Consider the following 25,840-nt stretch of genomic DNA (forward strand, 5'->3'; position numbering starts at 1 on the left):
CCTGGGCTGGCATTTGTGTTCTCTTAGGGTCTGTATGACATCTGTCCAGGATCTCCTGGCTTTCATAGTCTCTGGTGAGAAGTCTGGTATAATTCTGCTAGGTCTGCCTTTATATGTTACTTGTCCTTTTCCCCTTACTGCTTTTAATATTCCTTTTTTGTCTAATATGTTTGATGTTTTGACTATTATGTGATGGGAGGAATTTCACTTCTGGTCCTATCTATTTGGAGTTCTGTAGGCATCTTGTATGTTTATGGGCATCTCTTTCTTTAGGTTAGGGAAATTTTCTTCTACAATTTTCTTGAAGATATTTACTGGCCCTTTAAGTTGGGAATCTTCACTCTCCTCTATATCTATTATCCTTAGGTTTGATCTTCTCATTGTGTCCTGGATTTCCTGGATGTTTTGGTTTGGAACCTTTTGTGTTTTACATTATTTTTGATGGTTGTATCAATATTTTCTATGGTATTATCTGCCCCTGAGATTCTCTCTTCTATGTCTTGTATTATGTTTGGTGATGCTTGCATCTATGACTCCTGATCTTTTCTATCTCCAATGTTGTCTCCCTTTGTGCTTTTTTTTTATTGTTTCTTTTTCCATTTTTAAATCGTGGATGGTTTTGTTCAATTCCTTCACCTGTTTGGTTGTGTTTCCTGTAATTCTTTAAGGGATTTTTGTGTTTCCTCTTTAAGGGCTTCTACTTGTTTACTTGTGTTTTCATGTATTTCTTTAAGGGAGTTATTTATGTTCTTCTTAAAGTCCTCCATCATTATCATAAAATGTGATTTTAAATCTAAGTCTTTCATTTCCGGTGTGTTTGGCTATCCAGTATTTCCTTTGGTGGGAGAACTGGGCTCCGATGATGCCAAGTAGTCTTGGTTTCTGTTGCTTAGGTTCCTGCGCTTGCTTCTCGCCATCAGGTTGTCTCTGGTGTCAGCTTCTCTTGCTGTTTCTGACAGTGGCTTGACCCTCCTGTAGGCCTGAGTGTCAGGACTCCTGTAGACCTTTTTTCTTTCAGGTGGATCTGGGAGCAGAGAGCTGCTCCTGGGTTTATGTCACCTGAATCCTCCAGGTAGGTTGCTTGGCACAAAGGAGTTGATCTTAGCTCTGCTCTCAGGTGTGTAGGTGCTCCTGGAGACTGGCTGTCAGCTCTTGACACAGGCAGAAACTGGAAGGTCCTGCTCCTGACTGCTCCTAGGTCACTATACCCAGAGGGCAAAGATGGCACTAGGCAGTTGGGTCAGGAATGTAAGCAGAAAGTAGTTGTCTCCTCTGAGTTCTCAGGATTGTCCTCTCTTCTGAGGGTCCAGCTCTCTCCCACATGGGACTTGGGTACAAGGAGCTATGGGACTGGTTTAGTTCAGATGTTTTTAATTTTTAAACAAACAATTTATTGTAGTTATTTTCTTATATCATTGTCTTTTAGCATAAATTCTTTTTAAATTTTATAAATAAAATAGTGTCTGTTTATTTGGTTTGTTTTAAACAGTGTACACAAAATTATTTACCATGTTACGTAATTAAAGTGCTTTGAGGGATATTTTATTGTACGACTTATAATTTGTTGATTTGCTCATCTAGACTGGACATTTATCTTGTCTTAATACTCTTAGTTCAGTTCTTAAAATTAAGGAAGGCAGTTCTCATGTTGATTAAAACCTGTGTATTTATTTTGTTTTCAGTTACTTTATTCTTCTTTAAGTATACCATTCTTTCCTGTTAGCTTTACAGAAATTATCATTCTGTCTGAAGTGCTTAATCAGCATTTTCAACCTAACTTCTATTGGGCACTTTTGGACAGGAGAAAATGCTCTATTTGGTATTCTTCCATAGGATTTAAATAACAATGCCTAATACGTTAAAAATTATTGTTAAAACACCTGAAACAAGAGGTTATTTTTTTATTTTAAAACAGGAAAATGCCCTTGGTATTTATTCAATAAATTACTATGAAGAAATAAAGTAGCTGGCTGATTGTATTTTTCTGTCAGTTTTTAATTACCCCAAAGTATCAGGTTATAATTGCAGATTAGACATGACCTTTATTTAGTTTTAATCTTTTTTCTTTTGATTTTTTTACTCCTCCTTCATATTTGCTATGCAATACAAAAGTAGCAAATAGTAGCTGAGAAATTTCTCACATGACATTTACTTATGTCATCAAAATTCTAATGCCAAGCCCTCATTTGAAGGTAGAACCATTTTCTCTAAGCTTAGCACCCTTATTTGGTAGACAGTCATCTCTCAAGCCTAAATGTAGTTAAGATTGTTTCTATCCCTGAGGTTATCCAGCCTTTTTAGTACTTTTGGATTCACTTTAAGAAATTGATAATAATTGCAATGATAATAGAATGATATAGCCAACATTGTTTTCTTTGCATTTAAAAAGTCTGCTTTTGTTGATTAGTTAATGTATTTTTTTAGAACTAGAAAAGAATTGCCAGTATTCTCTGTGTCAGTTCCTCACCCCGAAGTTTCATGGAGTCACCAAACTACTGGAGGTAAGCTTTCATGAATATCAACACATAAGAGAATCTTTAAGACTAGAAGATGTCCTTCAAGTGAGCCCCCTAACAATTGGAATAGGAGGAGGGGGGCTACTCCAAAAGCTGTTGCCTGTGTGTGGTTATGTTCTTTGAGCTGGACTTCCTTGTCTGGCCTCAGTGAGAGATGATGTGCCTAGCCTTGCAGAGACTTGAAGGGTCAGGGTGGGGTCGATACCCAGGTAGGGCCCATGCTTTCAGAGGAGAAGGGGAGGGAGGGAAGAATTGTGGGAGGGAGTAACTGGGAAGGGGGCAGTAAGCAGGGTGTAAAGGGAATAAGTAAAGATAAATAAATGAATAAATAAGAAAAAAAGAGTAGAAGACCTGATTGAATATGGATTTATAGCTAGGCTAGTGTTTAAGTTTGAAATCAAGTCATTGCTGACCTTTGTGTGTAGACTCCCTATTGGAGAAACGGAGTAATTGCAACCTGTATCTACTGTTATAAATGTGTACTCTTCTCTTTTGATTTGGAGGAATTATATTGGAGAATGATAATTGCTCTGTCTCTTCATGACCTTATTGAAATTTATCTATACCTCACATAGACTCATTTAGCCATTTTCCCCTTTAGTATTGAGGTATCTTACTAGTGATATTTTACCTAGTGTTTGACAGCAGAGTAAATATGCATAGTGGCCAATGATTGTAGTAGTGAATTGTTCAGCTGTTCTGTGCTTCCAGCAGGTGCATGCACAGCTCTGCATCTGCCCAAGAGCTCTGAATTCGTGAATGAACACACACACACACACACACACACACACACACACACACACACACACACCCTTTATATTTTTGACCAGCTCATTGGTTGGGTACTTCCAAACCTCTACTTGGGTAGCATATACTCCCCTCTGGTATTCTCGAGGTAACACTTTCTAAATCTATGTTTTATCTTTGCTGCTCTGTTTCATTCTGGGCAGCTACCTACTGCTCTACCCCAATATGGGGCTGATTTCCCTTTGCACCTACATTTAAGCTGTCTCACCCTCCTTCCTCTTCATGGCATATTCTGTCCTACACCCCTCTCAGGGCAGAAACCCTTCTTCTCCTCCCCTGCATTTCTTGCCCAGGAATCCTAAAAGTCCCATCTCTCTCACTCTGCCCAGGCATTGTTCGCTGGCTGTTTATTGACCCATCAAAAAACCAAACTGTTGTCAGGGTCCTGCAGTGGACCCTGCATCAAACCCCCAACAAATGATACCCAGGTTAAAAGAAATAGGTACAAGGACATGATAAAAAACATTCATAAACTTACACTTTATATTACTATTTTTGGTATTAACTACCCAAACATGTACTTCTACTGCCTAGCTTTTAATATATGTTATTTTTCATGTTTCTAATAAACATTTATTAGATGCTATATAAATGTTGTATGAATTCTAAATACAAGATCACGGATATTTCTTAAAGTGTGAAGATAACAAGTCATATCTGAAGGATGAAAAACAAGGACTTTTTCAAGATGTCTGCGGACAGTGCTGAAAAAATAAAAGCATAATCTGTTCTTGCTTCTACTAGCTATGCTATGACAACTTAAATATAGGGGTAAAAACAGTAGATTTTAGTGCATGGAAGAATATTTTCTAGACTGCATAATACTTAAAATCATAAAATGTATAAGTGGTTGTCTGAATCCAAGAGTGATTAAAATAAGACACTAAACTTTCTGTGACTTGAAAGTAGGGACCCGTTAATGCGTGCACTGTTTTCTTTTTCACCTTTTCATATTTAGGGATTGAATTCAGAGCCTCATGTATGCTGACCGGGCATTGAACTACACTGTAGCCCACTTTATTTAATAAGTATGTTCATAAAGTATAATATATTTTTGTTACTATAAGTAGAAAAAAAAGAAAATGGAGTAAGTCAGGTACCCTTGAAGAAAGTAAGAATTATGCCAACAAAGGGAAAGACCAATTACATAGCACCAGTGGGACATATAAAATCATATAAGAAATGAAACTTGGGAGGAGAAAGCTGAACATTCAGAAGTGTGGACCATCCTGAGACCGCAGGACAGAGTGCCACTTCTGCCCAGCTTTGCCATATCCCTGTCCCAAGAGGAAACTGATAGTGCCTCTGGACACAGGAGTATAGGAAGAGTCAGCAGCAGGTAACTATGGTTCCGGTCTGTGCCTGGAACTGTACTGAACTGGTCAAACTGCACCCAATTCCCATGGGGGAGAGAGTTGGACCCTCAGAAGTGCAGACACTTGTGAGAAAGCAGAGGAGACTACACTCTGCCCACATTCCCAACCCAAGAGGGAATCAATCACCTAGTGCCACCTGTAGCCCCTGGGTGCAGGAATCTAGGAGCAGTCAGGGGCAGTACCCTTCTGATTCCTGCTGTGCCAAGAGCTAAAAGACAGTCACCAGGAGTGCCTACAAACCTGAGAGCAGAGCACTCTGTTCCCAGAAATGGCTCAAAGAAAACAGGAAAAGAGGTCTACAGGCATGCTGATACTCAGGCCTACAGGAGGATCAGGCCACTGTCAGAAACAGCAAGACAAGCTGACATCGGAGACAACCTATATTCAGCAAAACTCTCAATTACCATAGATGGAGAAACCAAGATATTCTATGACAAAACCAAATTTACACAATATCTTCCTACAAATCCAGCCCTACAAAGGATAATAAATGGAAAACTCCAAAACAAGGAGGGAAACTACACCCTAGAAAAAGCAAGAATTTAATCTCTTTGCAATGAAGCCAAAAGAAGAGAGACACACAAACATAATTCCACCTCTAACAGCAAAAATAACAGGAAGCAACAATCACTATTCCTTAATATCTCTCAACATCAATGGAATCAATTCCCCAATAAAAAGACATAGACTAACAGACTGGATACGTAAAGAGGACCCAGCATTTTGCTCCATAGAGGAAACAGACCTCAGAGTCAAAGACAGACACTACCCCAGAGTAAAAGGCTGGGAAACAACTTTAAAAGCAAATGGTCCAAAGAAACAAGCTGGACTAGCCATTCTAATATCGAATAAAATCAACTTTTAACCAAAAGGGATCAAGAAAGGTAAGGAAGGACACTTCATATTCATCAAAGGAAAAATCCACTAAAACTCTCAATCCTAAATATCTATGCACCAAATGCAAGGGCACCTACATCCATAAAAGAAACCTTACTAAAGCTCACAAGCACACATTGTACCTCACATGATAAAAGCAGGAGATTTCAACACCCCACTCTCATTAATGGACAGGTCATGGAAACAGAAATTAAACAGACATAGAAAAACTAACAAGTTATGAACCAAGTGGATTTAACAGATATTTATAGAACATTTCATCCTAAAGCAAAAATTATACCTTCTTCTTAGCACTTCATGGTACCTTCTCCAAAATTGACCATATAATTGGTCACAAAACAGGGTTCAACAGATACAGGAAGGTAGAAATAATCCCATACATCCTATCAGACCACCACAGACTAAGGCTGGTCTTCAATAACATCAATAACGACAGAACGCCCACATGTACATGGGAGTTCTACAACGCTCTACTCAATGATAATGTGGTCAAGGAAGAAATAAAGAAATTAAAGACTTTTTAGAATTTAATGAAAATGAAGGCACAACATACCTAAGTTATGGGACACAATGAAAGCAGTGCTAAGAGGAAAACTCATAGCTCTGAGTGCCTCCAAAAAGAAACAGGAACGAGAAAGAGCATACAGAAGCAACTTGACAGCACACCTAAAAGCTCTAGAACAACAAAAAGAAGCAAATACACCCAAGAGAAGTAGAAGGCAGGCAATAATCAAACTCAGGGCTGAAATAAACCAAGTAGAAATGAAAAGGACTATACAAAGAATGAAGAAAACCAGGAGCTGGTTGTTTGAGAAAATCAACAAGACAGATAAACCCTTAGCCAGACTAACCAGAGGTCACAGAGAGTGTATCCAAATTAACAAAATCAGAAATGAAAAGGGAGATATAACAAGAGGATCTGAGGAAATTTAAAAAATTCATCAGATCCTACTACAAAAGCCTATATTCAACAAAACTGGAAAAATCTGAAGGAAATGGACAATTTTCTAGACAAATACCAAGAAATAGAAGCAGTTATTAAAAGTTTTCCAACCAATAATAGCCCAGGACCAGATGGATTTAGATCATAATTCTAGCAAACCTTCATAGAAGACCTCATACCAACACTGTCCAAAGTATTCCACAAAATAGAAATGTATTGAGCACTACCACATTGCTTCTATGAAGCTATAATTTACACGTATACCTAAACCACACAAAGACCCAACAAAGAAAGAGAACTCCAGACCAATTTTCCTTATGAATATCAATGCAAAAATACTTAAATTCTTGCAAACAGAATCCAAGAATACGTCAAAAAGATCATCCATCATGATCAAGCAGGCTTCATTCCAAGGATGGAGGGATGTTTCAGTACACAGAAATCCATCAACATATTCCACTATGTAAACAAACTCAAAGATAAAAACCACATGAGCATTTCATTAGATGCTGAGAAATCATTTGACAAAATTCAACACCCCTTCATGATAAGAGTCCTGGAAAGATCAGGAATTCAAGACCCATACCTAAACCTTGTAAAAGCAATATACACCAAACCAGTAGCTAACATCAAACTAAATGGAGAGAAACTTGAAGCAATCCTACTAAAATCAGGGACTAGACAAGGCTGCCCATTCTCTACCTACTTATTCAATGTAGTACTCGAAGTTCTAGCCAGAGCAATCAAACAACGAAAGGAGGTCAAAGGGTTACAAATTGGAAAGGAAGAAGTCAAATGATCACTATTTGCAGATGATGTGATAGTATACTTAAATGACCCCAAAAGATCCACCAGAGAACTACTAAGCCTGATACACAACTTCAGCGAAGTGTTGGGGTATAAAATTAACTCAAATCAGTGGCCTTTCTCTACTCAAAGGATAAAGAGGCTGAGAAAGAAATTAGTGAAATGACATCCTTCACAATAGTCGCAAATAATATAAAATACTTCAGTGTGACTCTAACCAAGCAAGTGAAAGATCTGTATGACAAAAACTTCAAGTTTCTGAAGAAAGAAATTGAAGATCTCAGAAGATGGAAAGACCTCCCAAGCTCATGGATTGGCAGGATTAATATTGTAAAAATGGCGATTTTGCCAAAAGCAATTTACAGATTCAATGCAATCCACATCAAAATTGCAACTCAACTCTTCATAGAGATAGAAAGAGCAATTTGCAAATTCTTTGGGAATAACAAAAAACCCAGGATAGCAAAAACTATTATTTATACAACAATAAAAGAACTTCTAGGGGCTCACTATCCCTGCCTTCAAGCAGTATTACAGAGCAATAGTGATTAAAATTAAAAAAAAATCACTGTATGGTACAGAGATAGGCAGGTAGATCAGTGGATTAGATAGAATTGAAGGCCCAGAAATAAACCCACACGTCTATGGTTACTTGATCTTTGACAAAGGAGCTAAAACCTTGCAGTGGAAAAATGATAGCATTTTCAACAAATGGTGCTGGTTCAACTGGAGGTCAGCATGTAGAATGCAAATTGAACCATTCTTACCACCCTTTACAAAGCTTAAGTCCATTTGGATCAAAGACCTCCACATCAAACCAGAAACACTCTAATAGATGAAAAAGTGGGGAAAAGTCTCAACCCCATGGGCACTGGGGAAATTTCCTGAATAAAACACCAATGACTTATGCTCTAAGATCAAGGATCAACAAATGGGATCTCATAAAACTGCAAAGCTTCTGTAAGGCAAAGGATACTTTCATTAGAACTAAATGGCAACCAACAGATTGGGAAAAGATTTTTGCCAATCCTACATCTGATAGAGTGCTAATATTCAAAATATACAAAGAGCTCAATAGGTAGATTCCAGAGAGACAAATAACCCTATTAAAAATTGGGGTACAGAGCTAAACAAAAATTCTCAGCTGAGGAATATTGAATGGCTCAGAAGCACCTAAAGAAATGTTCAACATCCTTAGTCATCAGGGAAATGCAAATCAAAACAACCCTGAGATTCCACCTCACACCAGTCAAAATGACTAAGATTAAAAAACTCAGGTGACAGCAGATGTTGGCGAGGATGTGGAGAAAGAGGAACACTCCTTCATTGTTGTTGGGATTGCAAACTGGTATAACCACTCTGGAAATCAGTCTGGAGGTTCCTCAGAAAATTGGACATTCCACTACCTGAGGACCCAGCTATAATTGTCCTGGGTATATACTCCAACGATGCTCTAACTTATAACAAAGACACGTGCTCCACTATGTTCATAGCAGCCTTATTTATAATGGCCAGAAGCTGGAAAGAACCCAGATGCCCTTCAGCAGAGGAATAGATACAGAAAATGTGGTTCATGTACACAGTGGAGTACTACTTAGCTATGAAAAGCAATGATTTCATGAAATTCATAGGCAAATGGACTGAACTGGAAAATATCCTGAGTGAGGTAACCCAATCACAGAAAAACACACATGGTATGTACTCCAATAAGTGGATATTATCTCAAAAGCTCGAATTAGCCAAGATATACCCCACAGACCATATGAAGCTCAAGAAGGATGACCAAAGTGGGGATGCTTCACTCTTTCCTTAAAGAGGGAACAAAAATATTCATAGGAGGGGATATGTAGGCAAAGTTTAGAGCCTGAAGGAATGACCATTCAGAGCCTGCCTCACATGTGGCCCATATATGTACAGCCACCAAAACTAGATAAGATTAATGAAGGTAAGAAGTGCATGCTGACATGAACCAGATATAAATCCCTCTTGAGAGACACAACCAGAGCATGTCAAATACAGAGGTGAACGGTAGCATCAAACCACTGAACTGAGAACGGGACCCGTTGGAGGAATTAGAGTAAGGATTGAAAGAGCTGAAGGGGCTTGCAACCCCATAAGAACAACAATGCCAACCAACCAGAGCTTCCAGGGACTAAACCACTACCCAAAGACTGACCCATGGCTCCAACTGCACATGTAGTAGAGGATGGCTTTGTTGGGCTCCACTGGAAGGAGAAGCCTATGGTCCTGCCAAGGTTGGACCCCCAGTGCAGGGGAATGTTGGGGGTATGTGTTAAGGGGTGTGGATGGAGAGGGGAACACCCCTATAGAAGGGGAGGGGGAAAGGAAGGGATAGGCAGCTTATGAGCAGGAGACCAGGAAAGGGGATAACATTTGAAATGTAAATAAAGAAATATATCCAATAAAAAAAGGAGAGAAAAAAAAGAAATGAAACTTAATTCTCTATGTAACAGATAACTGAAAGCCAATTAAGGAGGCTTTTCCACAGTCCAGATTCTTCTGTTATTAAAAGTAAAAGTTTTAAATGACCCTGCTTTATCATTATTATATGCTAATAGAAGGGATGAGTTTGCACTGATATTTTTAAGTCAGTGCATAATGGCAAGAGAAATTTTTCTCACACTGACCAAGTACAATTTAATAGATAATGTTCTGGGACAAAATGTAATGTTACAAAAAGACCCTTTAGAAGCTTAAACTGTTGTAAGTACAACCAGAAAACGACTCATTGGCTGCAGATCAAGGTGGCATCTTTCTAGATATGCAGAGCAGAACATTCCTTTTGTTCTCTGCTTATAACTGTCCAGAGGGTATCATGGGGTTTTAGGACTGTGTCTGGTTATTTTGAGCAAGTGATGTCACTAGGTTCTAGTTATCAGGTGCAGCCTTTGGTATGTAGTTGGGTTCCTGACTAAGCTATTTTTTCATGTCTAAAATGCATTTTTATTTTGCTCATTACATTCCATCCTCTGGCATACACAGTGCCAATGAGGACCACATGTAAGCATTACTAACAATTTCATAGCAATTTGCAAATTTGGGCTATAACAGGTAAAGGAGAAACCATACAACAAATATTCCTAACACTGATAAACATGTGCAGGAAAATAAGTCTCAGGCACTAAAACATACAATTATTAAGCAAAAATGATCAAAGCAGTGTAGATCATAGAATATTGCTGTGATTCCCTATGGCATATACATATTTTCCCAAATTCATATTTTCTTTATGTTTTGTATGCACCAAGTTGAAAAATACATTCAGAGATAAGAGTTAACGCAATTGCGTTCAAACAAAATGTTGCAGAGTAAAGGGGTTGGGGGTGGTGGCATAACAGGTTTAAAGCTGTAGAACTGAGCTAAGCTAGTCATTCTAGAGCATTATCCTAACTTGATCACAGGAACATGTGAGTCATGGTTGTGGCTAGATATTTCTTCTTCTGTTAATGAAAAGAGCAACTAAGTGTCCAATAATCTTCATAGTTAATGTCTGACTTAGGGTTGTATTGCTGGGAAGAGACACCATGACCAAGGCAACTCTTATAAAAGAAAGCATTTACCTAGGTCTGACTTACAATTTCAGAGGTTCAGTCTATTATCAACATGGCAGGAAGCATGGAAAGGGTACAGGCAGACTCGGTGATAGAGGAGCTTAAGTTGTATATCGTGATCTGCAAGCATCAGAAGGAGACTGGATTCCACACTAGGCAGAGTCTGAGCAAAGGAGACCTCAAAGCCCTCCTACATAGTGACACACTTCCACCAATAAGGTCACACCTCCTAATAGTGCCACTCCCTCTAGCCAAGCATTTAGACACATGAATCTATGGTGGCTAAAACTATTCAAACCACCACAGCTTCTAATGTTGTTTCTCGGGCTTTTTATATTTTAATATCATGAAAAAGCAAATGATGAATTTATAAGGCATCGGGAAGTCTGGTATGTTTCTAGAGGTATCTATCTCAGGTCTCAGACCAATGTATACAGACCCTCTCTTTTAGCAAAAATGGCAGTTACTTGGTGGAGTGGAACAAAGAATTTGGAATACAATATTTTTGCCCAGTATTATCTGTCACTGTGGAAATGAAACATCTGAAGTTTTCCCAATCACAGTTTGCAGCTGTGTTTGGTGGAATCATATATGGTTTAGTCCTTCTTGTGCTGTTACAAATAAGGCTGCTATGAGCATAGTGGGACATGTGTCCTTGTTATATGTTGGAGCATCTTTTGGGTATATGCCCAGGAGTGGCATAGCTGGGTTCTCATGTAGTGCAATGTCCAATTTTCTGAAGAACCTCCAGACTGATATCCAGAGATGTTGTACCAGTTTGCAATCCCAACAACAATGGAGGAGTGTTTCTCTTTCTCCACATCCTTGCCAGCATCTGCTGTCGCCGGAGTTTTTGATCTTAGCCATTCTGACTGGTGTGAGGCGGAATCTCAGGGTTGTTTTGATTTGCATTTCCCTTATGACTAAGGTTGTTGAACATGTCTTTAGGTGCTTCTGAGCCATTCAATATTCCTCAGCTGAGAATTCTCTGTTTAGCTCTGTAGTCCATTTTTTAATAGGGGTATTTGATTCTTTGGAGTCTACCTGTTTGAGTTCTTTGTACATTTTGGTTATTAGCCCTCTATCAGATGTAGGATTGGTACAGATCTTTTCCCCATCTGTTGGTTGCAGTTTTGTCCTATTGATACTGTCATTTGCCGTACAGAAGCTTTGCAGTTTTATGAGGTCCCACTTGTCAATTACTGATCTAAGAGCATAGCTATTGGAGTTGTGTTCAGGAAATTTTCCCCTGTGCCCGTGTGTTCAAGGCTCTTCCCAGTTTCTCTTCTATCAGTTTCAGTAGGCATGGGCCTCAAATTCCTGAAGTGGTGTTGAATTTTGTCAAATGCTTTCTCAGTATCTAATGAGATGATCATGTGGTTTTTTTTTCTTTGAGTCTGTTTATATAGTGAATTACACTGATGAATTTCTGTATGTTGAAGCATCCCCTCATCCCTGGGATGAAGTCTACTTGATCGTGATGGATGATCTTAGGGAGTGTCACTATTAAGAGGTGTGGCTTTGTTAGAGGTGCTGTGTCCACTAGGGTGTGAGCTTTGAGATCTCAGAAGCTGAAGCATTTTCTTTCTGCTTCTGTAGATCCAGATGTAGAACTCTTAGCTCTTTTTCCAGCACCATGTCAGCCTGCATACCACCTTTTCCCTGCCATGATGATTGTGGACTAAACCTATGAAAATATAAGGCAGCCCCAATGAAATGTTTTCCTTTATAAGAATTACTATGATTCTGGTGTCTGTTCATAGCAATAGAAACCCTTACTATGACACCCACTAATCCCTGAGCCACAAGATGAAGCCACAGAATCCTACCAGTCACAGGCCTCCCTGGAAAGCTCTGCCCTCACCTTAGAAGCCCTATATAGAGCTTGCTCAGTTCTTTGCTGGTTCTGTCATAAGCAGAGGCAGCCACTCTCCCTCTTGTGTCTTTCCCAATAAATCTCTTATGTGAGGTTTGTTGTACAGTGTGACTTTATGGTATTCCTTGGCTCCTGACTGCCAGGATACCTTTCTCCTCAGCTGTAAGACTTACACTTTCTAATCACAGTCTCTAATGCTGCTAGAAGGTGGATGTGGTGGGGGTGGGTTGTGCACTGAGGATGCCTTTCAGTGCTACTTTCTTGACTTTGGTCCTGGGAGAGACAGGAACTTCCTTCTTCAGTTTTTGGTGCCCTCTTGGTGGTGGGTTTAAAATATTATTTAGTATTAACACTTTCCAGTAACATAAAAGAAATAAATAATAGTGATTCATGCTAACATTATTGTTAACAGAACTGATACATTGTGCAGCCTTTGTAGTTGGGTATGCTTCATCTTTCTAAGACATCTACTGCTGGGCTCAGTGGGCAAGGTTGTGTGTGTGTGTGTGTGTGTGTGTGTGTGTGTGTGTGTGTGCACTGTCCTGAGTTTGACCCCCCAAAACCCAGTAAAGAAGCTAAACTTGGGAGAGGTATGTCTGTGCTCTTCCAGAGTTCTTAATATCCACACGGTGGCTCACAACTGTGTGTGACTCTGGTTACAGGGTGATCTAATACCTCTTCTGGCCTCTGCAGATTTCAGGGATGTATGTGGCATACAGATATATATCTATGCAAAGCACCCATACACATAGATAGCAAACGATTAAAGCTAGATTTGGCACATGCTGAGGAGGTGGATCTTTGGGTTTACTGGTCAACCAGTGTAGCCAACTTAATTAGCTCCTGGTATCATAAAATAAGGTAGATGGCTCCTAAGGACTGATACTCTGTGTCGAATCTCGTCTTCAGAGACTCATGTACACATATGAATGAATATGCATGCCCCACCCCAAGTTAAAAAAAAAGGTTTGGTGTGTAAAAAAATGAATCCTATTAAACTTGTAATTTTCATTGTCTAAAGAAATTTCAACTTGTAATTGATGTTTAAATGTTAAAGAAGCAGTCATTTTCAAGTCTTCATGTGTTAGATATGTATATGTGTGAATATACATGCTCTCACATGTTTGAAGTGAGAGGTAGAGATCGAGTATCTTTATCAGTAACTGCTCACCATATGTTTTGAGACTGGGTCATTCACCGCTTGCCAGTTTGTCCAGACTATCTAGCAAGCAAGCCCCAGGGATTCTCCTGTCTGCAGCCAGCTTTGATGTGGGTGCTGGGAATTGAACTCTGGTCCTCATGTTTATGCAACAAGTATTTTACTGAAAGAGCCTTCACTCCAGCCCCTATGACCATATTGTTTCTTTGAAATATTTATTTTTCAATGAGGTACTAATACTACTATAAGGTTCTTTTATTAATTTATCAAGCTTTTAAAATGGCAGCTGGTATTATAAAATGTCAATTTTCTTTGTGATCAAATTGTTAAAGACAATATAGGGAAAAGTGTCCTTTTAATTTTATTTTTTTCTTTATTTCTATTTATAAAGTTTTCTTTATTATACAAAGGAATTATAAAGAATTTTTCATTTTTTAAATCTCTCAAAAATCTGACTATTTAATTAAGCAAAGAAAAATATACCTTCCCTTCATTGATGATTAAAGATATGTTTCATTCATTAGTACTAAGACTTTTTTTAATTTTATGTGTATGGGTGTTTTGCCTGCATGTTTGTCTGCATGTTCATGACATCCATGCAGTGCTTATGGAAGCCAGAAGCCAGAATCAGATGCCCTGGGACCGGAGTTCCAGAAGTATGTGCATCACCATATAGGAGCGAAGACTTGGCTTCTCTTAAATAGTAGGCAGTGTTCTCATCTGTCCAGCCTTATTATTAATATTTTTAATGACTTAAAGTATGGGTTGTAGAACTTGTCATTGCTGCTTGACATGAAATTTTTTAAAAGAATAGTAAAATTAAATAATGGTTGTAAAAGTAAAAAAATAAAAATAAAAAAAATATTGGCTGACTTCCACTTGTCATCCTGTGAAAGAGTAGAATGCCATTTTAATCTTCCCTTAAAGTAAGTATGTATGTATGTATGTATGTATGTATGTATGTATGTATGCATGCATTGTGTATGGGTGTTTTGCTTGCATTTATGACTGTAACACTTGGATGCCTGGTGCCCGTGATGGAAAAAGCTGGTGTCAGTACACTAGGACCGGAGTCACAGATACATGTAAATGCCAAGAAGTCAGTGGAGTAGCTCTTTTAGGACAGCAGCCAGGTTTACTCTTATTTTTGTACTTTCATTATCAAATGTCAACATGGAGCAAAACACTGAAGACCAAAACAACTGAAGTAGCTACTTCCTACACTATCCCTCTCCCTGAGGAGTGAGGGAGTGGGACTGGGGGTCAGCCTCAAGATTTTGGGGGTGGTGTGAAGTTTAGCAGGTGTATTTATGCTTAGTTTCTTCCCTGGTAAGCCTCTGTCGCCTGCAAGGATGTATTGAGATTCAGCAGATAATTACTTCCTACTTTTGTTAACTGTGTAGATTTTGTCTATAATAAGAAACCAAGAGAAAGAAACTATTTGAAGCATCAGCGTGGGATGTGAATTCCACCCATAGTAGGGTCTAGATGATCCCCAATTCCTCTTGGCCCCACATGAGGTATTCTCATTTAACTCCAGACAGCTAGAATTCATTTAAGCTCTATTACCTATCACAGAGAAGATGGCATCTCAAAAAACTAGTTATAAATCCTTCCTCTCTAGTTAGAAATACATAGACTAACACAACAGAAATAGGTTTATTTTCAGCTCAACTAATTTCTAATAGTTACAATTCTGTTTGGATTCACTTTGTTTACCACTCTAATTGTCCTTTAACCTGGGAGAGTGGAGCCTGAAAATGAGGCGCACTAAAGTGTTTATTCAGCGCATCAGAGAGTTTATACCCTGAGGGTTAAGAAAAGTCACATGAGTAAAGTTCTCATGAGTTCAGGCTGTATATAATCACAAGAAGAAGCTTCATATGGTAAAACGGGTTTTTCCATAGAGGAATATAAGCAAATATCAACAACTGTAGTGAGAAATCAAACTAAACTCATTCCTGTCCAAAAGCAGCGTCCAACAACAACTCTGTGTTCATGTTTTTGAAGAAACATGACTCTACATTCACAAGATTCTTGACTTCTCTTCTTGGAGTTTTCCCACAAGCACTCAGAATTTTCTCTGCAAAACTCCAACTGCATTCATTCATGGACCCTGTTCCAACACCACATAATCTTCCACCCCACCCCTTCCTCTTTGGAATGAAGAACCAAAGTGTCTGATAGCACCCTGGTTAGTCTTGATCTCATTGTGTGGCCTAGGGTGACCTTCAACTTCTGACTCCTCTCCTCAGTGCGAGGCTATAGGCCTGGGCCGCACTACCACTCCAGGAGAAGGGTTCAGGAAGTACTAGGCAGAAGCCCAAGGCAAGCAGTCTACCAGCTTTGCTATACCTCAGCCCAAGAAATGAAAGTCTTATTATAATTATAAATAATATTTATATCAACAAACATTTATACAATGCTTAATATACCTGTGGGTGGAATTCTGTAAGAAAGCTCAAGCTTTATTGCTAGAAAATGCCTTGTGGTTTAATAAGGGCTGAATAAATACATATTGTTCTATTCTAGGGCCTGGAGCTGAAATCTGTGAACATTTGCCACACTCAGAAAAGGTTGGTTTATGTAACCAAGATTGGCTTTATGGATTGCAAATTTAGATGTTTAAAAATCATGTTCATTAAAGTTTCATGTGGATTTAGACTCTCCTCTAGGCATAATCTGACTAAATCACATCACTAGCTAGAAACCTGTTCTCTTTTTATAAGTTTTAGGGGGCCATGTTGATACGGGTTTTTCTTTTTTATCCCTGACTGTCCTGGAACTCACTCTGTAGATAGACTGGACTGGCTTTGAACTCAAAAAGATCTACTTATCTCTGCCACTAGAGTTCTGAGATTAAAGGCATGTACTACCACCATCCGGCTATAATATTTTTGAAACTATAATTACATCATTTATCCTACCTTTTTCTCCCTCCAACCTCTCCCATGCACTCTACTTCCTCTCTCAAATTCATGGCCTCTTAAGAAATTGTTTTTACCCTGCATATATATGCAGGCCTATAACCTCCAACACTCAGAAGGGTCAGAAGTTCAAAGTGATATGTGTATTGTGTTCCCGTGTATATGTTACTATTGCTTAGTTTGTGTAATGTTACCCGTATGTGTATGACCTCAGATCTGACTCCCTGGGAAGGACCATTTCTTCTAGTCTTGCATTTTCCAGTTGTCTGTCTTTCCTTGTGTAGGGTTGAGAACCCACAAGCTATCCTCTTCCATGTTAACATGCACAGCGGTGTCATCATCTCTCAGATCTTCTTGGTGAGACTTTCCGGGTGTAGCTCCTCTGACATTCCTGGGAGACACGAGCTCACAGCAAACTCCCTGGTCCTCTAGCTTTACATCTTCCTTCCATCTTTCCGCAGTGATCCTTGAGCCTTAAGTGCAGTTGTTGGCATGTAGATCGATTGGTTGGGATTGGTACACACAATCTCTTGTTCTCCACATTTTAATCCATTTTGTTTTCTATAATTGTTCTCCTTTTGTTGCAAAGAGAAATTTTTGATGAGGGGTGAGGATTATAAATATTTACAATTTTAGGAATCATGCTGGTTTAGTAAAGTGGCAGGTATAGATTCTTGTTTGAGATCCATGACTCACTAGCTCTGGATAGTCTTCTAGGTTTCTAGTACCAGGGAACTCTTATTGAACAAGTCTTATGTCCAACTAGAGAGCTCTCGGTGGCCACCAGTGCCTGAGTGCAGGTACTGTACCCTTAGGGTTATTGTGCCCTACTGGTCTTTGCTGTGGTTCATAGGTGTCATAGCTGAGTAGGATTATTAGTTCCTTTCCTGCCTTGTAATGTGCATGGTACCTTCTGGTGCAATGAAAGGTATTCCTCAGGAGGAAAAACTTTGTCTCAAAATCTGTTCATGGGGCTGGGGATTTAGCTCAGTGGTAGAGCGCTTACCTAGGAAGCGCAAGGCCCTGCGTTCGGTCCCCAGCTCTGAAAAAAAAGAACCAAAAAAAAAAATCTGTTCATGTATATATTCTTCTGCTCTTTAATAATCTTGGTAATTTTTTGATCTGTGTTCCTTACTATGATGGAGTGTATGTAGCCGTTTTGTTTTTAAGGTTAACCTCATTTCTTTAATATCTCAAGCTTGTGTTCTCATTGTCTTGTTGCTGTTTTTCAGTGACCTGCTTTGTCTTTGTTTTCCACTTGGAGCTGTGAATCGACTCTGCCCACAGTTAACTCAAATCCTCCTTCAACATACCAAGTAGCTTCGTACCTCCTAGGCCCACCCTATCTTCTCTGGTTACATCATCTCAGCTGTGCCTCTTCTATATCTAGTTTCCAAGCTCTTTTGCTGAACTTATAAGCCAGAGGGCAGGAAAGTAGAGTTAAAATTTTGAGTGGATGTGTCTTCAAAGGCAGCTCTGGTTTACATCTATAAAGTACTGACAGATAGATGTTTCAAAGAGTTATTGTGAGAACCAGGAGCAATGACTTCTGGCCTGACACCTAGTTGTGTTTGAATAAATATATGTTGTTATTTCCCTTCTTCATAAGTCATTCATTCATGCCTCAAGTTCTTCCTTTCCTTTGGACCTGTGGCAGGTAACTGGTAAAATTGATCAAAGTAATTACTTCTTTCACTGGTTATACCAATCTTTCCTAATAGATCATCCTGTAAAAAAAACTTTTAAAACCTTTGGGGAGCATTGTATCTTAGACCTTTATATGTTTTAAAACATTTGTGGGAAAGAAACTTGATTAATTTTTCTCACATCAAAGTATTTTCAGAAAAATCAGTACGAGTCTGTTGCCTCCCTTCCCTGAAGGTTCCTCTTACGTATTATTCCTAGTACACCTTAGTGTCTTGAATTTAAAAAACATAAAAGAACTAAATAGCAGGGGACTCTTAGGATGTGACACAAATAATGGGTAGGAGCCATTTCTTAGATTTCTTATCTTAAAGAAAATGATAGCATTACAAATAAATAAAGGTATCGTATTAGGTTCTGTATGCTATAAACATGGGATAAAATGGTGCTCCATAGAATATATGGATTTTTTACTTCTTTTGTTCAACTTAGAGCAAATTAATAGCAGTCTTAGGAGATGATAATGCATCCCGCCAGAGAGGTAGTAGACACATTTTGGGGGAGCAGCCAACGTGACTGAAAACCATGAATTTCAATCCCTTTAACATACATATTTTCCTGAGCAACATAGTAGCTAATTGGATAGCAGCTCTAAAAGTAATTCTAATATTGGACACTCAAGCTCTGTGAGAGCAAGTACAACCTGATACGGTGTTGCTCTTGAAAATAACTCCCTGAGAAAGTTGTGTTTTATGTTGTTGTCGTTGTTGTTTAAAACAACAAAAACTGAGGGTTATAAATTTAGAGTCAGGATTCATAAAATTTCATAGACTTGCATCTTCATTTCTATCTCTCTTTCTGATTTTCTGTTCTTTCTTTATTCACATTTGCATATTCATTCACAAAGGGAAGTGGTATCAATTTTATAATTGTATGACATAGAAATATTTGGCAAGAATTTTATATCCTTACTTAAGCTGTGACATATTGAGGTCATTTGTTAATTTAACTAACTAGAACATCTGTCTCTTTTATTGGGACAGATAATTAAAGCTTAGTTGAAGAGATAATTTGTCATCTGTGATCCAGCCAGTGTTTCTCTTAGTCCATTTAACCACTCATGGTTAAATATTTAACCATGTATTCAGGCATTATTGATTTCATACAGGAAAGTAATATGGATGAAGTAGAAATTTGGTAAAAGTAAATTATCAAAATGAGTTCTAAATCTAACTTTTAATTTTAAATATTGCCTTGTTTTATGTAACACACAGGAACTAAGTGAAAACTCAGATTCCCCTGAAGTTAGTCTTCTCTCAGGGACTTCTCTTATGGCATCTGATTTGGTTACCTTAAAGGAACAATTAACAGAGCCAGTGAAGACCTTAGCAGTACCAAACACATTTTCTGAGCCTGGAAAGAAAGTAACACTGACCTTGACTTCTATAGAAACCAAAGATGAAGAAAGCTCTCTTGAAACATTTGTGTCTGCATTAGAAAAGTTACTAGAATCACCAGAATATACCCAAGAAGAAAGACTGCTTGAAATAATGAATGACTTCAGTCCTCAAGAGTTCTTGACCTCATTGAGCAATTCCATGAGTTCTGTGTCTGTCCCTTCGAGTGCCTTGTCAGCAGGTGATAGAGATGAACTAGGAAACAAGGCTGGTGCTGTGTTGCCAGCTCAATTGCTGGCAGCCATCAACACATTGCCAGGTGCTGATGTGGGACCCATCTGTCAAGGACAAGAGAGAAGCAGCAGTGTTAGTGGTGGAAATGGATGTTTAGAAGTGCAGCCTGCCATGTCTCAGAAAGATGAAGATTGTACACACATAGCACAGGTGAATTTGCTACCCTATTATTTAAATAGTTCAGTTTGTCCAGGTGGTAGAACAACCATCTATCAGTAGGACAGGTGGTTATACACAATATGAAAATCTGAAGCTAATTTTTATAGTGACCTGTAACAACCTTTATTGCGTTACATTCAAATCATCTCACCAATTACCAACATCTGGAAGATACTGGGGAAAGATAACTTTCATACATAGATTGATCCTTTCAGAAGTACTGGGAAAATTATTTTCTCCCCAACTTACATAAGAAGGCATATCATTAGGGTTTGGAACAATAGGAAAGAATTTTTTACCAGAAATTTCTCTTTGTTTAGAATATTACTATATTTACCTGAGTACAGAGTAGTTACTGAGCCCTGCAATTGGATATGGAATAATCTGGGCTACTAGGTATGGAGGGGAGAATCAAGCCTTCTTTAAGCCCTATTTGGAATACAAGTAAAATGCCATAGCCTGTGGTTTTAGAATTCCTACAGCATTATGCCTGGAGGCCCTGTAGATGTGTAACAGGTGCCAAGTTCTCTTTTCATGTTGACAGTTTTTATTATTATTATTATAAAATTAATTAAAGGCAATATGGTGGTGTGTACTTATAATTAGAGAGGCTGAGGCAGCAGAGTCAACAGTTCAGGAGTTTAAGGCCAGCATGGGGTCTTAGTAACACCCTGTCTCAGATCAATCAAAACCAAAAAGAACATATCATTGCATTTTAAGATTGTTTAACAGAATGGTAACAAAAGTCTCCTATAGATTTACTCTCTAAATATTTTTGATAGTTTGGTGCATCTTCAATGACTTCTAGTCCATGTAACTTTATTTTATTCAAATGAGACTGTATAATACAGGATACACTGCAACTTATTTTTTAAATATATGTTGCTTTTATTTTTAGTGTGAAGAAACTTAGCACTTTGAAACTTTTAGGTTATGAAATGATATATAAATGTATTATGTAAATATAAATTAATAATAATGGAAACTTAGGTTCCTTTTATTTCCTCTTAGCTATTAACAAAATATTGCGTATACATCCCCAAGATGATTTTGAGAAGACATGAGTTTTTGTTGCAGCATATAACCTGGAGTCTAGCTCAGATAGACACTGTAGGATCAAGAAACAAAAACAGAAACATTAATCAAGGAGATAGAGATAATTAAACATTTCACTGTTATAGTATGAGAAGAAGAACTATGACTAAAATGTAGAAAATCTGATTAATATTGGTAAAGTAAATACAGGTTTTAGCAATTCTTCAAGTTTAAGATGAGAAACCTTTTAAGCAGTAGATAGAAAGGAAATTCATGGACAATGAATCCTATCAAATACTCAGCTGTGTTTAAATTTTCAATACTTTGAGAAGCTTTGCATCTGGATATATAAATGAGTTCAAGGTTTATGTGGTACATGTAAAGTGTAAATGTCTTCATAGAAGTGAGATCAGTAGTAGATTGTTAAGGAGAAATAGGAAGAATTCATGACATACCATTGAGCTTTGAAAGTATGGAAGTTGTATATCACCTTGTCCCTTAAATGTCATTGCTTCTGCCAAGGAAGTGCACAGACCATTGATCTGGTCTTTGTCATGTTCTTATATGGGTGCCATATTCTATATGACTTATTTCCTGCCAAATTAAGCACCAAAGGAACCTTATATTTTCCTCTGAAATTTAAAGTAAAAATTGATAAAAGTAATTTGAAAGTCTTTCCTTTATTTATTTATTTCCTTCTACTGCCCCAGGTCTCCCTATGAAGTCCAAGCTGCTCTTAAACTCAAAATTCTCTTGTGTTAGATTTCCAAGTGCTGTGAGTGTAGACATATGTCACCAAGACTAGCTACTTATGTAATTTATAAGCTTACAATCTATGTTCTTTTAAAAATATGACTATAGATTTTTCATGTCTTCATATATGCTTTTAAATTAATTTAGTTTTAATAGAAGAGAATATAGATTTAACTTGTTCTTTTAATGTTGTAACTATTTATGGATATATATCTTTATAGAATATAGAAGACCCAAAACCATTTAGATTACAAACATTGACTCATGAAAATGCCACCTCTTATGAGCAACTAAACAAAAAGGAAAATTCAGATTCCATGAAAAACACCTCTACCCAGAAAACACCTCGTGTACTAAGAAGATCATCTAGACTGGAAAAACTAAGAGCAAGCAGAGATGTGCATACAGATGTCATACTGGAGAGGCCAGAGAGGATTTTATCAGAAGCACTTAGCTGTAAGGATCGAATAAATAGCATATTTACAACTGAGAATTTCAGGTATGCTTAATTGTATCTTTTTCACCAGATGTGCTACAGATCTAACCAGATGTGCTACAGTAATTGGGTGCTGGAGGTTGTTGGAGGCTTACCCTTAAGCAAAAAGCTTTTTCTTGTTTGTAGTTTTAATCAGTGCCCTGTCACCCACAAGTCCCTTTACCCCCACAGCCTACGAAGGGCCTGCCTCTTTCCCTACAGGGTGGCTAGAGGGGACAGAGACATGCCTTCTTGGAGAGCAAAGGGGAGACGGCTCACAATCCCCACATTTGTAAGCGGCTACACCAATGTGATGGAACTAAGAGCCTGGAGTGGGCCTTCTCTCAGTTCGCTACGGCTTACCTGGCTTCCACCGCCATGTCGAAGTTGCTTTGTCAGTTGAGAATAACTCAGTAACTATCTTAGGGGTTTCAACTTTTTGTTAAATTTCATGCGATTCTCCATGAATGCTTGTAGAAAACATTGCACTTATTTAATAAGTCCATTTTTTAAAAGAATCAAGGATTCTGTTTTGATGATTGACAGTAAAAGGAAGAACATGCATTCATCCAGATTCAAGAATGAACAGATAAGGAAAAATGAACAACTTAGAATAAAAAATGGTGAGACATATTTTGAGTATTTCATTTTTAAGTAGCCTATAGAAACAGAACTGAATAAAAACAATATACAATGTAAATTCAGTTTTATTGATGAGTTATCCGTTTCAATGATGCTGTGGCATAAGTGGATTTGAGCTTAATGGCTCCCAGGGTAGGAATATTTTCCATACTTTCTACTATAGAGAGCAGCATGGAGGATACTTTCACATTTGTGTGTATGGCTAACACAGCAAAAAAACTGACAGTACATACCAAAAATACTAGTTGAGAAAAGAGAGCAGTCATTAATTAACAAGTTCTGTTTCTATATAACCCATAATATTGAACTAAAATTTGTTACAATAAAATAATATAGAATTACTGGTTAAAATTAATAGTAGACTTGACAAAATTGAAACATGAACTAGAGATTACATCTGTTTTGAATTTTTGAATTTGAAAATAATACTCTTTTTTTTCTTCCTGACTGGTCTTTTTTTTTTCCTTCCATTTTTATTAAATTGAGTATTTCTTGTTTACATTTCAAATGTTATTTCCTTTCCCAGTTTCCTGTCCATCAGCCCCCTAACCTTTTCCCTTCCCCTTCTCGATGGGGGTTCCCCTCCCCACCCACCCCCATTACTGCCCCCATCAATCCCCTACACTGGGGGTCCAACCTTGGCAGGACCAAGGGCTTCCCCTTCCACTGGTGCCCCAACAAGGCTATTCACTGCTACATGAAAATAATAGTCTTGTATAAGAGAATGTTGATATTCTTAGAAAATATTACTTACATATTAGTGATAAAAGGTCTATTGTATAATAGTTATCTATCTGTGCATGGCAGATGATGGATGGATGGATGGATGGATGGATGGATGGATGGATGGATGGGTAGGTGAGTGGATGAATTAATGGATGGATGGATGGAGGAATGGACAAACAGGATAGATAAAAATGATTTAAAGTTGTGGCAAAATGTTAAATTGGATACTTTGCTTATTTTTCTTTTCTACTCAGATCAAACTCAGGGCTTCATACATGCTAGGCAAACACTCTACCCCTTGGCTAAAGCCTCAGAACATTAATCTCTTTACATACCTTTTCTGATAATCTGAATTCCTTCAAAATAAAATATAGACAACTTGAATAAATCAAAAACTCTCCAAATAGTTTACTTCATCTCAATATTAACTGGATAAACAATGTAAGAGAAACATATATAATGATAATAATTACAGTGCTAAAATAAAGAGGGTAAGGACCACCTGTTACAATAAACATATGTCATGCCTATGTGTATGGATTTAAAATTCCTTCTGAGAGACCAAAATGAGACGTGCACAAATGAAAACAAGGAACTAGTTCTCAGTTAGATTTAGAACTTCAGCAACTTTCTTCTCTCTGTTACTTCACACGTGCATAGGATCTCTATCAAAGTAGGAGGTGGGGGCTGAGGAGGTAGCTCAATCAGTAGAGTAATTGCCAAACAAATACCAGGACCTGAATTTAGTTTCCAGCACTGCAGTGGTTTGAATAAGAATGGTCCTCATAGGCTCATCTATTTGAATGTTTAGTCACCAGGGAGTGGAACTGTTTGGAAAGATTGGAAGGGTTAGGAAATGTGGCCTTGTTGGTATAGTTTTGTCCTTGTTGGAGGAAGTGCATCACTGCAGCTGGGTTTTGAAGTTTCAGATGCCCATGCCAGGTACAGCCCCCGCCCCCACCAGTCTGAGGATCAGGACTCTCTCAGCTACTTCTCCAGTGCCTTGTATGCTGCCATGTTCCTGCCATGAAGATACTGGACACCCTCTGAGATTGTAAGCCCATAATTAAATGCTTTGCTTTGTGGGTGTTGCCTTGGTCATATTGCCTCTTCAGAGCAGTAGGACAGGGACTAAGGCACACACATTTAAAAAGCAAGAAACAACAGCACATTCTTATAATCCCAGCACTTAGAGAGGCAGTAATGAGAAGATGTGTAGGTATTGATGACCAGCTGTCTTGTCAAGTCCATTAGCTATAATAAGTTCAGTGAGAAACTTTGTCTCAACTGGTTGAGCAAACCCTTGACATTGACCTCTGCTGTCCTCCACACCTGCACATATATTCACATGTATCACGCTTACATGTCAACCATGCACACACAAAACCATACAGGTGTGTATGTGTGTGTTGTGTGTTGCGTGCATTTGAGTGTTGGTATGCATACCTGTGCAACAGTGCATCAGGTGTCTTGCTTGCTTCATACTATTTCCTGGACACAGAATCCCTCACTGGCCTGGAAGCTTACTGTTTTAGCTAAACAGGATGACTATCAGATCCTCCTCCTTTTGCCTCCTAGTGTTGGGGATTTGGCATGTGTAAGCTAGGCCTGTATTTTTACATGGGTGCTAGGTATTTGAACTCAGATCTTCATGCTTGCAAAGCAAATACTGTTATACATTGAGTATTCTTATCTATTGAATAATCTCTCTGGTGCCATATACATGAGTTTGTTTTCTTATTTATTTTACTATTCTAATGGCTGGACATTAGCTATGAGAATACTACAAAATGATACTCTCAAGTAGAAAAGTATATATTCAGAAAATTAAATCA

The 25,840-nt window shown here is 38.2% G+C and overlaps 1 protein-coding gene across 8 annotated transcripts in view; it reads left to right on the forward strand.

Moving 5' to 3' along the window:
* Ankrd31 (ankyrin repeat domain 31) overlaps positions 1–25,840 on the forward strand; it is a 193,740-nt gene that overhangs the window by 51,637 nt on the left and 116,263 nt on the right. For 7 of the 8 annotated variants that reach the window (XM_063282676.1, XM_039103463.2, XM_063282675.1 and 4 more), the window contains 5 exons: positions 2,425–2,501; positions 16,486–16,529; positions 19,799–20,365; positions 22,384–22,661; positions 23,184–23,260. In XM_063282676.1, the coding sequence (XP_063138746.1) occupies positions 2,425–2,501; positions 16,486–16,529; positions 19,799–20,365; positions 22,384–22,661; positions 23,184–23,260 (1,043 nt within the window). Of the gene's footprint in view, positions 1–2,424; positions 2,502–16,485; positions 16,530–19,798; positions 20,366–22,383; positions 22,662–23,183; positions 23,261–25,840 lie in introns of those variants that run through there. The other variant, XM_039103465.2, reaches the window with a different exon arrangement.

Source organism: Rattus norvegicus, chromosome 2 (assembly GCF_036323735.1).
Source record: "Rattus norvegicus strain BN/NHsdMcwi chromosome 2, GRCr8, whole genome shotgun sequence".
In the NCBI taxonomy this organism is placed as follows: domain Eukaryota; kingdom Metazoa; phylum Chordata; class Mammalia; order Rodentia; family Muridae; genus Rattus; species Rattus norvegicus.